The 18720-nt window shown below is 38.4% G+C and overlaps 1 protein-coding gene across 8 annotated transcripts in view; it reads left to right on the top strand.

The window, feature by feature from the left end:
- The window catches only part of NAP1L1 (nucleosome assembly protein 1 like 1), a 34072-nt gene continuing 15559 nt past the window's right edge, over positions 208-18720 (top strand). For 2 of the 8 annotated variants that reach the window (XR_002343815.1, XR_002343814.1), the window contains exons 1-4: positions 218-353; positions 8886-8922; positions 13806-13891; positions 15296-15398. Coding sequence is in view for 6 of the 8 variants with exons in the window: in XM_005663991.3 (XP_005664048.1) it covers positions 8906-8922; positions 13806-13891; positions 15296-15398 (206 nt within the window). In the remaining 2 variants the exon portion in view is untranslated. Of the gene's footprint in view, positions 354-8885; positions 8923-13805; positions 13892-15295; positions 15399-18720 lie in introns of all 8 variants that reach the window. The other 6 variants (NM_001244316.1, NM_001244317.1, XM_021091083.1 and 3 more) reach the window with 4 other exon arrangements.

Raw genomic sequence — 18720 nt, 5'->3', positions numbered from 1 at the left:
CAAAGCAGGGCGAAAAGAGACTGCTGGAGGCGTGTAGGGGGCGGAGGCGGGAACTGGAGGAACCCAAGCCTAGCGCAGAGGGTTTGTTTGGAGGTTGCCTTAGGGGAGAAGGACGGTTCTGTTGCTAGGCAACTCACCCTGGGCCCGCCTCCCGCTCGCGTTGCTAGGAGACAGCGAGGCCAGGGGGAGGGCGGCGGAGCGGGTCCTACGTGGTGACGCTAATTGTATATGAGCGCAAGCGGCGGGCTCTTGGGTCTTTTTTAGCGCCATCTGCTCACGGCGCCGCCTCCCGCCGCCGCCCTGAGTCACTGCCTGCGCAGCTCCGGCCGCCTGGCTCCCCGTGCTAGCCATCGGTAACGGACGAGGGCCCGAAAGGGAAGGGGGAACGTAGAACCGGCCGGGTGGACTTTGCGGAGGGAAGGGGTGGAGGGACGAGGGATCGCGATCCAGGGCCGCTAGCCGCCTGGGGCCTCCTGGGGTGTCTTGTGAGGCCAGAGCCTGAGCCGTCCGCGGATCTTCGACCCCACAGCGGGAGAGGGCCCGCGGCATCGGTCGGCGATATTTTCGGGACCACATCGGGAGAGGCGCGGAAGTCGAGCGGACTGGGAGGGTTGGGGTGGGGGAGTCGTGCTGATCTGTGTGGAGGATCCCTGAGCTCCACCGGCTTCCCCGCGCGGGTGAGTGCGAGGCCGCGGCGACGCCCGGGGCCCTGGAGGAGGCGGCGGCCGCCCCGCCAGGGACCGGGAGGAGCCTCGGGCACGGGCCGGGCCCTTGTGTGTAGCCCACCGCTGTCTCCACGCCCCCGCTTACGCAAAAATAATCCCCGGAGGGAGGCCGCTGGGGGATGGAAAGAGCTGCAGAGGCTGCGAATTCCGATGGGAGGGAGGGGCTGTGAGGGGACCAGGCCCCGGGGCGGGGAGGCGGCGGGGCTCCTGGGCTCCACGCCCACTGGAGGCGGCAACGGGCCGGGGAGGGGAAAACCCCCGGCGGGTTCCCTCGACACGTGGCCGTGGCCGTGGCCTGGCCAGATTGGAAACCTCTTTCTGGTTGTCCATAAAGTTGTGGAGATGGTGGGATGTAAAAATGAATAGTGAGCCAATAAGTCCACCTCTTGGGTTTCAGACTCTTTCTTACTTCCCTTTGGTCTTAACCTTTATTGGTAGCAAAGTGTGAATGTTACCTGATGGATGAGGCTGGGCCTGGACTGCTACGATTTTAAAGAATTAATAAAGAATTAATGCATGTAAAGCGCTTACGTTAGCTGTTATTGACAAAAGATTCTTTTGTATATCTCAAGTACAAGTTAGAATTTGAACCAGGGTTTTTTATTTGAGGAGTTGATCCTAATCAGTCTAATCCTGAGCATTTCTAAATGGAAGTAAAAAACTTGGCCTTCAAAGTTTTTAATTCTTCTAGGACTTCTGTTGCTTTCCTACAAATTAGTTCATTTATTGAAGTTCCCATTATAAGAGTGTTTTTAAGGTGAGTAGGATTATGGTGGAGGCTGGAATGAGGTGTTAGTATAAATGTTGAGCCATGTTTGTAGCCTGCTGCCTTGTCAGTGCCCCCTCTTTGACCTCAAAAAAGGAGGCAGGGGAGGAAGGCGGGGGAATAAGTTCCTATAGGGCAGGGCTGGGTTTTTGGAGTATGAGAAGAAAGTGCAGGACACAGGACGTCTTCAAGGGGCCCCAGTTTTTTTCTCTGATTACTTAATTCTGTAAGGACTGCACTTGAAAGCTTGTAACTTAACACTGCTTGCCTGATTTCAGGAGAGCTGAACTGCAAAACGAAATTGGCCATTTATGAAAATAGGTAGCATCGAAAATACATTTTCAAATCACCTTTTAGGTCCTATTTTTTTGTTGGCTTTAATTAATACTACTTACATAATTTTACTTAGGAAGTAATATATCTAACCTTTTATTGAATAAAGGGGAAAACCGTATATTTAGAATAAATTCTTTAAAGCTGACTGACAGGAGGTAAATGAGGTTTACAGTGATTTTTCTGGGACTGAAGCCTCACACTTGTTTCAGAGTTGTTTGAATTCACATTAATGGCCCAAATCTACAATGTGCTGTTTACTTTTATTTTTGCCACACTCACAGCATATGGAAGTTCCTGGGTCAGGGATCAAATCTGTTTCACAGCAGTGACAATTCCAGGTCCTTAACCCATTGTGCCACCAGGGAACTCCCTAGTTATTCTCTTTATTTTTGTGCAGTGAGTAGCAGCTTGATGTGAGATCTCAGTTCCTAGACCCAGGGATTGAACCCAGGCCTTGGGGGTGAAAGTGCTAAGTCCTAACTACTACACCACCAGGGAACTCCTAAAATGTGCCGTTTATTTTTTTCTTTTCCTTTCTTTTTTGCTTGTTATGGCCGCATTCATGGCATATGAAGTTCCCGGGTTAGGGGTTGAATCAGAGCTGGAGCTGCTGGCCTATGCCACAGCAACAGCAACGAAGGATCCAAGCTGCATCTGGAACCTACACTGCAGCACACATGGCAATGCCAGATCCTTAACCCACTGAGCAAGGCCAGGGATCGAACCCACATCATCATGGATACTAGTCAGGTTCGTTACCGCTGAACCACAATGGGAGCTCCTATGCCATTTACTTGACTAGTCCTTTTATACCAGCTTGAAAATTTTTATGAAGGTTCTTATCTGTTGCAAAGTACCTACCTACTTTTGACATTAGATCTATTGACAGGGAAAATTATTAAGCTAATGCTAAATGACACATGATGATCCTTGTCCTCTAGAGAATAAAAACAAAAACACAATCTAACACATATCAGAACTAATTTATTCAACCTGCCCATATTGCCTCCAGATGACTGGTTCTAAACCCCCCAAAATGTATTCAATACATTGTCCTTTTGTAGGAAAAGAGGCTAAAAATGCTTGACTTCAAGTTGTGAAGATGTTAAAATACTGCTTTGCTCCTTTTCTGCTTGAATAGAATTTGAAATTTGAAAGCAGGAATGAATCTGGTCAGTTCAGAAAACTAATAATCTATCCATCCTTAAGTCTAATCAAACCTGTAATTACTTTTGTTATTAGTTGATTCTTTGAAGAAATACGTGTCTATTTGGACACATACCTTCTTGAGCCAGACAGGCACTTTATATCTGTTGTGGTGAGTGCTCTGAAGGAAAAGAAAGTGGGGCAAGTGGGAGATGGAGTAGTGTGTGTGTGTGTGTGTGTGTGTGTGTGTGTGTGTGTGTATAAACCATCTATACAGGAAGGGGTTTGATTAAATGGTAGTATATTAAGTCCCTCTTCATTCTAATTTCATTTGAATAAATTCTCTCCTTTGGGGGCAGAGTAGGGGTTAGGAGGTAAGCAGTGTTGCTTTCATTCATTCTTGTAAGAAAGTTGCTAAGTATTGACTTCAGACCATGGGGTCACATTACTGGGCTTGCTAGTGGCTTCTAGTCTTCTGGTTACCAACTCTCCCTTTTACTGCTTCATAGTTTGATATATTTTTACTTGTTCAGAAGTTTTGTGCTTTTTGATATTTATTGGACAAGGGGGCTATAATTTTGAAGAGTTTATTAACTACTTTGCATTTTCTAAGGTAAAGGGTACAGAAACAGCACCGTAGGCATAAAATAATAGTTAGCACTTAATGCGTGGTTAATTCAGGCAATATTTTAAATTCTACATATATTACATACATAACTCATTTAATGTTCCTAGAGATAGACAGTATCAACATTTTATTTAATAAAGAAACTGAGATATAGAGCAGTTAAGAACTTATCCAAGGTTACATAACTGAGCAATGATGATTTATAATAAGGATTTTATATTGATATAAAGGGAGTTCCCTTATTTAAGCTGTTATGCTATGTATTTGCTTGAAATTTAAAAGTACTCTTGCTTGGTTTCCCTGTGCTTCAAGGAAAAGCTACAGCCCTTAAAATCATGACGTTTTATTCCAACATATGTCTAATATGTGAATAAATTGTTTCAGTTTGTTAACGCTGAGTGAATTTTCACTAAATATTAGTCCAGGTTTTGTTTCTCTTCTGTTGGGTCAGATGATGCTTTAAATAATGAAATCCCTAGGACAGAAGATAGTGTTCTCAAATAGTTCTTTTGGCTTGAGACTCTTAATACAAGTCATTTCTAAGTTGACTTTTGGTATCTCTGAAGTGAAAAAGTGAGTATAAAGAATGAGATGTACTAATTGTGAGGTTGTGTTAGAGTCAAGTAAAGTCATGAGCCTCTGGACCACTGAAATTATTAATAGAATAGCAGTGTCCCAAATAAAGATTTGTTTAAAATGCATTTGGGGAGTTCCTGTCGTGGCTCAGTGGTTAACGAATCCGACTAGGAACCATGAGGTTGCGGGTTCGACCCCTGGCCTTGCTCAGTGGGTTAATGATCTGGTGTTGCCGTGAGCTGTAGGTCACAGACGTGGCTTGAATCCCGCGTTGCTGTGGCTCTGGTGTAGGCCGGTGGCTACAGCTCCGATTTGACCCCTAGCCTGGGAACCTCCGTATGCCGAGGGAACGGCCCAAGAAATGGCAATAAATAAATAAATAAATAAATAAATATTAAATAAAATGCATTTGGAATGAGATATGATGTCTGAGATAAAGGGAAGTCTTATCCTTGGGATATTATTACTGGGTACCTTGAACTCTTTTACTTTAAAACATTTGTAGATTTTAATGATTGGCTGTTTCACCATGAAGTAGTTATTTTCTGTAAAGGAATATAACTAGGTTACTGTATAGTGTATGCGGCAGTAGGCTGATAGCCGAGGTGCCTTGGCTTTTGTAATAATGGACTGGGCATAGGTAGTGGAAGTCAGATTTTAATTCTGTTTTTTCGCTTTGTTGCAGAGCAAGTTGCTTAATATTTTTATCTGCAGATAAGAGGAAAGCATTTAATAGTCTTTTATAGAATAGGCTCTGTAAGTGCTAGCTTTCTTTCCTTCTCATTGAAAGTAAGAAGAACTTACTCAAAATCAGGTTTACTGGAATGGTAGGTTACTGGATAGCACATGTCTGGACATCTAGCTATTACAAGACCACAAAATAATCAGATGATGGTCTGATTAAATCACTCCCCCCCTTTTTTTTTTTCCAGTGGAGGATTTTCTTCCTGTTCAAGTTCTTAGGTTAAGATTTGCCTTCATTTATGTTGTCATGAACCATGTCTTTCCACTGAGATCTTGTAAAACCTGCATCGGGTAGTGAGTTGAACATTTTATTTCAAATTTTTAATCTCTAGAAATGTTTTTCCTCAAAGTCTTTTTTTCCCAATGTAAATACAGCGATACCATCTTTTGATTAAAGATTGTATTTTACTTTGAAATTCTTGCTATTCTTATGTTATAGATGTGTTTCTTCTATGTGGGAAATATTTGAATTTTCTCAAATCTAATCTGATAGTTTTAAAAGAGCTTTTAGTTGGTTTACGTTTAGGTGTAAATCTGATTTGTGTGTGTGAGCTTTATGTTTGTCCAACTTGTTTTTTCTTGTAGGTTGATGTAAAATATGTATATTTTATCTGATTTTTCTTCTACTTTGGAAGTTCCATCCTGAAATTTTGGAGTTATCCTAGAAATTACAACATGCTTAATTAAGAACATTAGAATAATCCATTTCCCCCTTATCTTCACCACTGACTTAATGTTATGGTAGTTTAAATTTCACACACAAGCCAGTGGTGATATTATTTCTTTTAAAAATATTTATTTAGTTCTATGCTGATATTCATATTCTTATTGCTCCTCATTTATTGTATCTTTATCCTTTTTTTTTTTTTAAATGGCTGCACTTGCAGCACATGGAGTTCCTGGGCCAGGAATTGAATCTGAGCTGTAGCTGTGGCAACACTAGATCCATTAACGCACTACCCTGGGCTGGGGATCGAACCTGCACCTCTATGTGGACTCGAACCACTGCAGTCAGATCCTTAACCCACTGTGCCATGGTGGAAACTCTGTATCTTTATTTAGACTTTCCATTTGGGATCACTTGCCTTCTGCCTGAGACTATTCTTACAGAATTTATTAACGAGAGTGCTGGAGATATTTTTGCCTGGAAGTATTTGTTTCATCTTCATTCTTAAAGAAAGTTTTGGTTGGCTCTAATATTCTAAGATCCTTATTTTCAACCCATTCTGTTGTCTGTTGGTGTCTTATATTGAAGAGAAAACAGCTATTAGTCTTTTGTGCCTTTGAAGTTAATCTAAGTCTGTGTGCTTTTGAGGTCCTGTCTCTATTGTCTTGCTTTTCACTGGGATATCTGTGTGGGTTTTTTATTCATCCTGATTGGGATTTGTAGGGCTGTGTTCCATTAGTTCTGGGAATTTTTTTTTTTCTTGGCTGCACCTGCAGCATGCTGAAGTTCCTGGGTCAGGGATCAAACCTGTGCCACAGCAGCACCTGAGCTGCTGCAGTGACAATGCCAGATCCCACTGAACCACAACGGAACTCCAAATTCTTAGCTATTAATTTCTTCAGATATTCTGCCCATTCGTTCCTCTACTTCTAGAACTTGTATTAAGTCTTTTATTACACTTTTGTATCCTAAAACATCCTTTCAGTATTTTTCACCCTTTAGTCTCTGCCATACTTGGGAAGCTTGCTTCCAACTCAATTCTCTCTCTAGCTGTGTATGGCCTATTGTTAAACTGACCCATTTAGTTTGATTTCTGCTATTTTTATTTCTTTAAGTTCTGTTTAGTTCTTTTCCAGATTTGCTTAATCACCTTTAATAAATGACTGGTTCTTGTAGATAATGCTGCAGACACTATAATTTCAAACTTAAAAAGCATGTTTTTTTTTTTTTTCCTATGTTTACAGTTATGTTTGTGGTCTTTTCGACAACATTTAAGTCTTTGATAGGATAGGTTTCTGTTGTGTTCTTTTCTGTTGCCCCTGTTGTTCTTAAAAATATGAATTATTTAAGGTCTAGGATGAAGGCACCTTTCATTTACATTTGGATATGCTGGTGCCTAGAAACCCTGTCAAAGACTCCTTTAACTCATAGCTTAAGGTTTAGGGGGCAACACTGATGAGGTAAATTTGGGCTTTTGTTCAGGAGAACTTGTTTATTATCTCTGAGAACATAGCACTTTAGAGGTTCCTGCTTAATTTGGGAAGTTTGCTATAAAGATTCCCTATCTTGGATAAGTCCAGGGCTTTGGTTTCACCTCACAGTAGTTTAAATTTGAAATTGGCAGTTGCCCTCAGTTGCCTTAAGTGGCTTCCTTCCACTTAACCCTTTTGCTTCCTGTTTTGCCTTCATTTGGGGGTAATTTGTTCCTATCTTATTAGCATTGTCTGGGCTTTTAAGATCTGAACAAATATTTTACTCCGTACTTTTAATTATTTTTCATTGGTAGAGTTGGTCTGCATGATCTAGTTTGTCACTAGAAGGAATGGAAATTCTTCAGCTCATGGAAAGTAATTTTGTGTCTGATAAATAAAATTCTTTTTGACATTACCTAATGTTGACTGCAGTAAAAAAAATTAATGTAGGTGTTAACCTCAGATGTGTTTCTCTATGTGATCTGATTGAGACCACCTGCCTGAGAAGCTGGATTTCTTGTTTGTAATGCAGATTTTTGGGTCTACTCTCAGGACTGTTGGTTTTGGAGTGTAGGTATGGGAATCGCTTCTTTATATATATATATGTATATATATAAAAACGCACTTCTCAGCTGTGGAGGCAGAATAACTTAGGGCATGACATTTACAAGAGGAGTGACAAAAGCATACAATTCCACAGATTGTTGGACAAATTTCTTCCCTCAACTCTGCCACCTTAGAATGGAATCATGGGGTTTTTTGGTTTGTTTGTTTTTGTCTTTTGTCTTTTGTCTTTTTTCCCAGGCTAGGGGTCGAATCAGAGCTGCAGCTACCAGCCTACACCACAGCCACAGCAACACCAGATCCAAGCGATTCTGTGACCTACACCCTAGCTCATGGCAACGCTGGATTCATAACCCACTGAGTGAGGCAAGGGATCAAACCTGAATCCTCAAGGTTACTCGTTGGGTTCATTACCGCTGAGCCATGACAGGAACTCTCTAACAAGAATTATTAAACTCAAGAGATATTATTAGAGGGAGCATAATGAGTACAGCATGTGGCAGATTTTTGCTTTTTATCATGAATTTGATAAATGAATACTGTTAAAAATCAAGTGGTTGATCCCTGGCTCAGAAACTTTCCACGTGCCTTCGGCATGGCAAAAAAAAAAAAAAAAAAAATCAAGTGGGTTTTCCCTGTGAGGTACTAAGTAGCCCAAAAATTTAAACAAAAATTGACCATTTTATGGTTGTTAAAGGAATTTGAATAAAGACTCTGTATTTCTTTACTGTGCTTTTAGCATAAGTCATGTTCTTTTACACAGTGCTTTGTGAAAAATCCTTGTCTGATTCTTTTTTGCTTTTTAGGGCCGCATCTGTGGCATACCGAAGTTCCCAGACTAGGGTTCAAATTGGAGCTACAGGTGCTGGTCTACACCATAGCCACAGCAATGCAAGCTCTGATCCACATCAGTATCCATGAGGATGCGGGTTTGATCTCTGGCCTCCCTCAGTGGGTTGGGGATCCTCATGGATATTAGTTGGATTTGATTCTGCTGGGCCACAGTGGGAACTCTTCCCTAATAGATTCTTAAAGCCACGTACTAACTTGTTTTAAACAGCATCCTCTGAAAATTTGCTTCAGTGGCTAGTGTGAAAGTCTGTTATGTTTGATGATTTTTCTTGCCTTTTTTAATGGGATTATATATTTTTTTTCTTGGAATAGTTTTTAATGTGGTATTGATTTAAAGGGTTTCAACTTAAATGTTTTTATTGTTTTTTTAAAAACATATACTTCTTAACATTGATATTTCTCTCCATAGAGACTTGGCATTCGTACAACATGGCAGACATCGACAAGTAAGTGGCAAATAATTGGTTCGTTTTTCAGAGATTTAGCATCACTTTGTACTGTGTGATGTAGTTAATAGCAGTACTAATTATGTATTATGAAAAGGTGTGATAATGACTAATGTTTAGTACCTACTATTTTAAAAGTTGGATACAGTGTATCCAAGACAAAATATAGTATACATAATCACTGTCATAAATATAGTAAACCATTTGTCAGTATTTATTCTTAGGAAAGTGCTGAGCACAATAATGAGTCATAAATATTTGGGGAATTTTACAATTTCTCAAAGATTTTACTACTTGCCTTGTAAAGTATCATACATACAAGATAAAACATATGTACAATGTATGTAGAGTTTAAAAAAATAACAGGAGACTTGTGTACAAGCTTTTAAAAATGGAACATTACTGCTAGAAGCCATGTGTGCCCCTTCTCAGTTGCATCCTCCATTCCTCTACAGAGGTGTCAGTACACTCTGGGCTTTTGTCTAATTCACTTCTTTGTTTTTCTTTAGAGTTTACCTCCTACTTATTCTTAATCAGTGCTTAGTTTTGAACAGTGGTCACAAACTTAGCTGTGTTAAGGGAAAAAAAGCAATGTTATCAATATTAGTTGAAGGATGTAAGGTAGGAAAATAAAAAGCAAAAGAGACTGTCTGGATCATGGTCTGACTTCAGCTTTCCTTGGGGGGGGCGCTGGGGCTGCCTTCTTTTTTTTTTTTTTTGGCCATGCTGGTGGCATGTGGAAGTTCCCAGGCCAGGGATTGAACATTAGACCTGTGCCATAGCAGTGACGGTGCCAGATCCTTAACCTGCTGGGCTACCAGGGAACTCCTGCTTTCCTGAGTCTTTATAAGGGCATATTTTGGAGAAGTCACTGGGCAAGGTCGTGCATCCTGGGAACACTGGTTTATTGAAGTTGGCATCTGGCAGGGCCTAGTGTGGATGGATGTCTTGCAGAAGTGTGGTCAGGGAGAATGGGATAAGCTATCCTATTTGTTGGTGTTTGTAATTTCACAGTAGCCTGCCAACTCAGAGGAGTAGGTGAAAGAGACACATCAGGGTGGAGGGGTTAAGATGCGCTATCCCAAGCTGTTGTGGGCAGCAGAACATGGAGGTGGGAGGGCAGGAAACTTTATCACAAGGGCAACACATTTAAGTACTAGTAAGAATCTGGCTATCCCTCCCATGCATACTTTCTTCAGCATAAAGGGTGGCAGCAGGTGTTTTAGTGGTAATGGCTCACAGAGTGATTGTGTCCTGAATCACGCTGCTCCAGTGTGGATCTCTTAACCTTGGTTACACAGTTGTCGTTGTGGATTAATTTTATTATCTTCCTGGGGTTTCCTTTTGTTTATTCTCTTTGTGTTTGCTGTTTGCTATATCCTATGTTGTTTTCTTTCTTTCTTTCTTTCTTCCTTTCTTTCTTTCTTTCTTTCTTTCTTTCTTTCTTTCTTTCTTTCGATTCTTTGGTTTAGTACTTTCTTGGAAGAGTACAAAGGGGGTAAATTATTTTGAGATGCCATGACTAAAAATGACTTTTTTACCCTTGTGCTTGCTAGTTTGGGTGTAGAATTGTAGTTTGGGAATAATTTTTCTTCAGAATTTTGAAGGCATTTCTCTTCTAGTGTTGCTGTGTTGAAGTTCAAAGTTATAATTCTTGATCATTTGTAAGTGACACTTTTATTAAAAAAACATCTATTTCTGGAAGCTCTTCTGCCTTCAGAGTTCAGAAATTTTTACATTGGAGGGTCTTTTTTTTGTATCTCTTCTGTTAGGCGTAGGGTGGTGTATCCTTTCAGTCTGACAACTTGATAGCTCTAGGGAATATTCTTGACTTTGTTGATTGTCTTATTCCCGATTTCTGTTTCCAGAGCTTCTGTTATGTTATGTTGGACTGGTTCTTCTAATTACCTTTTGTCATAGTTTCCATCTTTGTCTCTTTGCTCTTCTTTTTGGGCAAAGCTGAAGAAACTTTTACCTTTCAACTCCTGTACTGCATTTCTAAATCTCTATTATTTTAGCTTTGAAGCATTCCTTTGCTCTCTGTTCCTATTTTTATAGCATCTTTTTCTTATTTCATCAATTGTAATATCTTTTCTCTCTCTGTTCTTTCCCTTGTATAGTCTGGTCTTAAATTTTTCTTTCCTCTATTTTGGACTCAATGTAGGAGGCTTTCTTCAACTAGGAGGTAATACTTAGTTGTCTGCTCATTAGGATTGGTTGGGGAGGAATACATAGTTGAATGGCCTTTTTTTTTTTTTTTTTTCCTAAGTTAATGGAGGATTTCAGTGTTGGAGGGATGGGCTTGTCAATTTAGAATTTACTGTGGGCTCATCAGGGTGGGCATTTGTTGTGAGAATCCCCAGTGTCAAGAATGGTATTTTCTGAGCTGGTCAGATACCCCAGTAAAGAGTGTTTGGATAAAGATCTGGGTTCCAGTGTTTTGGGAGTTAACTTGGGAAAAGGCAGCTAGGGAGGGTGTCTGCCTTTAGCTTTCTAGTGTGTACACTGTCCTGTGGTCCTCAAATCTAAGGCCTCATTTTCCTTTCCAGAGAAGAAATTGTTAACACTTCTGCTAGAATGAGGGGAGAGAATCTAAGGATTTAACTGTTGATCAATTTTTGTTTGGTCCTCCATATTTTATCCACCTTCATCCCAAGCCCTTAGTTGTAGAACTGTCCTTTTTAAGATTCTGTGTTTTAGGCTGGTTCTGAGCTTTACCAATGCTAACTTACATTTCACTTCTCAGTGAAATTGCTGCTCTTGTTTCCTTGTCCTTCAGTGTTTATTTAAAAACCCCTTTATCATACATTTATGGGGATTTTGGAAGAATTAAGATCAGATGGAGTATATGCAGCCTGCCTTCTAGCCCTCATTTTGTCTTGAACTTAAAAGAATAAATGGGTTGTGAAAGTGTGATTCTGCTCTACTCCTCCTACTGCATTATTTACTATTGGAACAAGGGTAGAAGAGGAAGATCCTTGTTCTTTAAAGCAGGAGTCAGCAAACTTTATCTGTAAAGGACCTGATCATAAGCATTTGAGGCATTTTGGACAATGTGGTCTCTGTTCAGCCCTGCTATTGTAGTCTTAAAGAAGCCGTAGACAGTAAATAAATTAATGCGGCTATGTCCCAATAAACCTTTATCTACAAAAATAGTTATGAGCTGTATTTGGCCAGGTGACATAGTTTGTAGAATCCTGTTTTAAAGCTTTAAGTTTTTTTTTTTGTTTTGTTTTGTTTTTGTCTTTTGTCCTTTTAGGGCTGCACTCTTGGCATATGGAGGTTCCCAGGCTAGGGGTCTAATTGGAGCTGCAGCTGCCGGCCTATGCCAGAGACACAGCAACATGGGATCCGAGCTGAGTCTGCAACCTACATCACAGCTCACAGCAATGCCGGATCCTTAACCCACTGAGCAAGGCCAGGGATCCAACCCGCAACCTCATGGACACTAGTCAGATTTGTTAAGCACTGGGCCATGATGGGAACTCCAAAACTTTAAGATTTAGATGTTCAACAAATGATTGAAGTGATACTGGAGGAAGAGCTATTCCATATTACCTTTAGTTATAGACCCTTAATTCTTAAGTGTATTTACCCTTTTTCGTGATTTTTTTTAAAAATGATTTTTATTTTTTCCATTGTAGTTGGTTTGCAGTGTTCTGAGAGTTTTCTACAGCAGAGTGACCCAGTCACTCACACACACACACATTTATACTAAGTAAAAGATATTGCCAACATAATCTGCATTGTTTCTGATGTGAAGGCTGGTTGTTTTTTTTCCTTAGTTGAGAGAAACAAATTTTTCTACCGGATACAGTTGACCTTTTCTGTACTTGTTCCTTTGTGAAAATTAGATAGTTTTTGTTCCTAAATGAAAAGTAATTTTTCAAATATTGTTTCTAGATATGAAAGGAACTAATTTTCTAAACCAAATATTAAAATGTAAAATTACACAAGGAATTAAATGATGATCTATATATTGACTTAGATATACTAATTTCCCATTTTAATGTGATTGAAATCCAGTGTTCAAAAACTAGATTTTTAAGATGAAGGGGGAGGAATATTATTACCTTTTACCTTCTCTTTCAATGGTGCCGTCCTCTTGTCTTTACTCTAAGCATGAAGTTGAGTCAGGTTTTCTTCAGTCTTCTTTCCCATCTCCACTGTGAAATGAAGAAAAAGGTAGAAAGTCCAAAGATAGTAAGTACAGGCTGATAAGAGTTGTTTAACAGGATCCCTCAGTTTTTTCAGGTACCTTTATTTATTCTTAGCTGGTGATTTACATTCTAGGATGCCTCTGGTCCAACATGGCTGCTGAAGCGCTAGCCATCATATCCCTGTTAAGGCCTCTAGCTGTTTACTATCCCATTAAAGAGGCTATATGTGTGTGTGTGTGTGTGTGTGTGTGTGTATAAGTTCTACACTACTACTTTTTTATCTCACTGCCAAAATACAGTTCTATAGCCACATCTAGCTAAAAGGTAGGCTGGGATATGTAGACTTTTTAGTTTGGTGTGTTACTATCTCATATAAAATCAGAATGCTGTTACTAGAAAGACTGAAATCAATAGATAGTAGGTGGAAAACACATACTTCCTGACATTACATTCTCGGAGTCAAAATCTCTCAAACCACATATTTAAAACTTGAAATATAAACTTTATATTTGACCATATGCTTTTAAATGAAATCTTAAGTACTTCCAGTTTGTACTTGTTTTACATAAGAAGATAGAAGGAAAACTGAATTACCTTTTGGATTTCTTATTTCATATTTTTGAAAGAGTCATATTAACCTAGAAAATGAAGTTTTTCTGTAATTTTTTTTTTTTTTTTGTAATTGGTGCATTTGAACCTTGGTGTAATACTATGATATTATAGCAAAGAACAGTCTGAACTTGATCAAGATTTGGATGATGTTGAAGAAGTAGAAGAAGAAGAAACTGGTGAAGAAACAAAAATCAAAGGTATTATTTTAAATTTCTTCAGGAGCCAGTGATAGCTGACACATGTCTTGTAGAGAGTAGTAATAAATGCTGTTCTCATTTTGGATACTTGTCTACTTTACCAACTGGCCTATACCTGCAGGAACAGTTTTATGTGTGAATGTATGTTTGGGGTGGGGAGGGTGAGGGAGGGAAGAAAAAAAGGAGGGGAAGAGAGAGATGGAGTGGTAGTAAGGAATGAAGGTGTGGATACAGTGACCCATCAGAAGTCACTGTGTATGTACCCTCTACTGCTGGAGTGACATGGCATCATTTGTTAACAACTGCCTGTGAGTTTTGTCTGAATTTAGAAATGTTACATGTAGGGGTTGTTTTTAGTGGTGCTTCTTCTAAACAAACAACACTTAGACTTGAAAATATGTGCTGTGTATGTCAGTCTTTTTTAATCCATTCCAACCAATCAAAAAGACACATTAAATGTAGACAGAACCATTCAAAATTTTCTTTAGCAAATTATTTTTAAAGGGGGCATTAACGGTGATGGGGAATCAATGCTGCTTTAGGGTACCTTGTAGATTGGGGCCAAGATTATCAAGGTACTGGATGACTTAACTTCTGATTTTTAAGCCAGAATGAGGTTAATTGTGGAAAGAATACTGAACTTGCACCTTCAGCTTTCATCTTGCAGTGTTTTCTTAGAAGATACAGGACTGTATCTTTAGTCACCAATATTGATATTTCTAAAAGCATGTAGGTCGTCACAACTATGCATCGTCCAATAGTCAAATTACCATTAGAAGTAAATTAGCCTTTAAAAATATAATTGGGGAAATTAATGACAGTTTTTGTAATGCCTGTGTTGTTGAGGAAGATAAGATAGCAGAATAATTTCTAGCTTATTTTTGGATTGAGGATAATTTTTAGATGCCAGTAATAACCAAATTTTGTTTGGCTTTAGTTATACCCTTTGACAATCTCAACTTTTCTATTCAGATACAAGTACATTATACAAAGAAACATTCAGGTCGTTTTGTTTGACCATCTTTCTCCCAGGCTAGAAACTGTCACTGTATTTGCAGTTTTCTTATATGTGTTGTCTGCCTTCAAAGGGTTATCAAGGATCATAGATAGGCATCTGGATGAAGCCTTAAGCTTCCCAAAACACAAGGTGGGTAAAACACAAGATAGTGGGAAGAGAGGATATTGTTCATTGTAGTTACGAGAAACGGTGTGCATTAAAACATCATTAGAAATCTGAACTTTTCCTGTTTGGATTCCTAGAGTGAATTTTCTTTAGCTGGTTGCCTCTGTACTCATACCAGTGATTTGTGGGATAGTCAGGAAAACTTCATGATTGGGTTGTCCTATTGAAATAGCATAATACATTTTCATAAAATCCTTCTTTTGATGCCCTTTTTTTTAAAGCGCGTCAGCTGACTGTTCAGATGATGCAAAATCCTCAGATTCTTGCAGCCCTTCAAGAAAGACTTGATGGTCTGGTAGAAACACCAACAGGATACATTGAAAGGTACAAGTTCTTTTTCATAGTCCTTATTTATCTTTCTATAATCAACATTGCAGGTGTATCTGTTTTTAAGGCCATCTAGGACTATGTATGTCACAGTTGAAAGCAAATGTTCATTAGTATCTAGGACTATTGGGAGTTTAAAATTTTGCTAAGTAGCAATTCGGAGCTGGTCTTAAAGTTTGTTTTGGTTCATTTCTGTAGGAATTAATACTGATCTTAATCATTTCTGAGATTTGCTTAGAGATTTGTTAGAAATGCACAGAATTGGAAGAAACACAGAGTTCTTATTTCATTGGTGATATAAATCATTAGTAATAGCCCAAATATCTTATTCTGCTTATAATTTTTTATGCAACTTTATGATTTTAAGATCTATCCACATTGCTCTCTATATGTATCTCTATAGTCAGTAGTTTTCTAGCTTCTGTGTGTTGCTTGGTTTTCTGTGATGTGTCCATCATGCTTTATTATATGCCTTTCCTTTGACGGACACATGGATTGTGTCCAGACTCCATCCACACAAACTCCATTGTAATGGTCGTTCTTGTTCATGTCCTCTTAAGAAACCATAAGGACTTCTTTGGGATGTGTCCTTAGCAGTAGATTTGAAAGTTATGGGGTATGCACATCTTAAGTACTTTGAGGTGCTTTCTGCAATAATTGTGTTGAGTATGTGAAGGATGCTTTACCCTTGTGTCCTTGCCAATAATTGGCATCATTCAGCTTTATATTTTTTCTATCTTTACCAGTCTAAGATATGCAGGCTCGTTTTGTTTTATTTATACTTTCTGATTTCTAATGAGTTTAGAGCTTCTTTTCATGATGATTGTAAGCCTTTTAGATTGCTTATTTGTACCCATTTGTCCATTCACATTTTGGGGTTTGCTGTCTTTTTCTTGTTTTGTAGGAGTTCTTAGTATTCTAGGTTTTAATCCCTTATAGTTTTAGACTTTGTAAATAATCTCTTGGGTCATTTCTATTTGTCTATAGTGCCCTCCATTAAACAAATCCTTAATTTTTAAGTAGTTAAATTTTTCGACCTATAGTTTGTTCTTTTGAAGATGTCAGTCCTAGTTCCTTCTACATTTCCTATTGACTAGTTTTACCTTGCACCTTTAGATCTTTAATCCCTATAGAGATCACCTTTGTGTTTTGTATTAAATAGGCCTCCAGTTCCCGTTTCTTTCCTTCTTTTTTGATGAGCTAGATGCATTCTTTCCCCATTTATTTGCGTTAACACATTTATTACATACCAGATTCTTCATGAACACCTTTGTCACTTAGCAGCACTCTTCTTTGGTCTTTTTGTCTTTTCTCTTTTTGTCATTGACCTACTTAATAGCTTTACATAATATGTCAATATCTGGTGGAGTGAGTTGCTTTCTCCTACTGCCTCTCACCCACCATGGAACACACTCTTAAGGTTGACCTTACCATCTGTAGCCCTGTGTCCCACATATGGTTGAGAGTAAGTTTATCAGAGTTCACTTGAAAAAAATAAAATACTAACAAAAAACCCCCAAACCTAAAATTTTGATAGGAATTCCAATTTTTTTGGCATTAAATTGTCTCATTTGTATCTTTGTGTTTATTCAGATCATATTCTGTGTCTTTTCTTACAAAGATTTCTTCTTGAATAATTCTTCTGTATTTCTGTTGCTGTTGTGAATAGTATTTTTTTACTGTATTTTCTGGTTGGCTGTTTTTGATAAAGGAGTGCTATTTATTATTATTATTTCTTTTTTAGGGCTGCATATGGAGCTTCCCAGGCTAGCAGTCTGATTGGCGGTACGGCTGCCAGCCTATGCCACAGCCACAGTAACGCCAGATCCGAGCTGCGAGTTGTGACTACAACTCATGGCAATGTCAGGTCCTTAACCCACTAGTAAGGCCATGAATCGAACCTGCAACCTCATGGTTCCTAGTCAGATTTGTTTCTGCTGCGCCATAATGGGAACTCCTGATTATTATTTTTTTAAGTTGATCTTCTGTCCAAAAACCTTGCCATACTTATTATATATAGTAATTTGTAACTTTTTTTTCCTCCCATAGTCCAAAGGATCTTATCTACAAATAAGGGCAGTTTTATATCTCTACTCCTGCACACCGCATGTTTATTTTTCTTTCTAATACTGACCAGGATTTTGGTACTATGTTAAGCATTAGCATTAAAAGTGGGCATCTTTGTCTCATTTCTTATCTTAACCAGGAATGAATATATAATTTTTTATTAATTTGGTATCTGATTTTTATGATCTTTTTTCCTTTATCAATAGTCTTGACTTTTTTTCACTGAATCTATTAAGTGTATATTTTAAATACATACTTTTTAAAATCTTTGGAAATGTGTGTTGAGTAGTTTTATTTAGGGACCTTATTCATTAGTGAGAAGAACTTGTGTGTGCATATACATGTTTGTGTGTGTTTATATATGTATGTGCAATAAAAAAAAACTTCAGGGATAATAACTCTATCCTCCGGTGTTAGAGTCGAGATTTCAACTGCCTAGAAGTGAACAGAGCTGCATTTACTTTTTCCTGTTTTCTGGACCAAATTGTATAAGATAGAAAATCCTTGAACAATTGGTAGAACTCCTCAAAGAATTGACTTGGGCTTTTGGGATTTGGGGACTAGAGGTCCTGGGGAATTTGTCTTTTTTCTTTAAACATACTAATTGACCTCTTCAAGTTTTCTTGTGCCAATTGTGGAGTTTTATATTTTCCTAAAAATGTATGCATTTTATCTGGGTTTTAGATAGATTGGTGTATAATTCATATTTTTAAAAATCTGATTTTTCCCTTTCATATTCTGTATTTTACATCTTCATTACTTTTGCCTGTTGTCTCAATCTTTTTTTTGTCTCAAATGTTTTTAGAGCAGCCCTTGATTTTCCATTTGCATATTTTTTTTGTTATTGTTGCTCTTTTTTCTGACTTTAGTGTTACTTTATTTGGGTTCAGTCTGTTCCTCTTTCCACTTTCTTAATTGAATGCTTAGTTTATTTAATTAAAAAATTAATCTATATGTTTTGTGGCCAAAATACTCTGTTTTTCTAAATTTTATATGAATGTTAAGTGTGAAGATCTAGATGCTGAAATCAGTAGCTCAGGCAAATTAATTTGTATTTCAGATTTTCTTTATCTCTACTTAATGGTTAACTGCTTAATCTAACAGTTTCTGGGAAGGATCTTCATTATCTTTCTCTTGTATGTCAGTTGTGGATTGTATCATAAATTCTGTTTTGTCTCATACTTAGTTGTTCCAGCTTTCTTTTGGTTTTTATTTATCTGGCATGACTTTCCATCCTTGCATCTTAAACTAG

The sequence above is a fragment of the Sus scrofa genome, chromosome 5 (assembly GCF_000003025.6).
Source record: "Sus scrofa isolate TJ Tabasco breed Duroc chromosome 5, Sscrofa11.1, whole genome shotgun sequence".
NCBI classification, from domain to species: domain Eukaryota; kingdom Metazoa; phylum Chordata; class Mammalia; order Artiodactyla; family Suidae; genus Sus; species Sus scrofa.
Note: the sequence above shows the minus strand (reverse complement) of the source record. Positions and strands in the feature narration are given on the sequence as shown.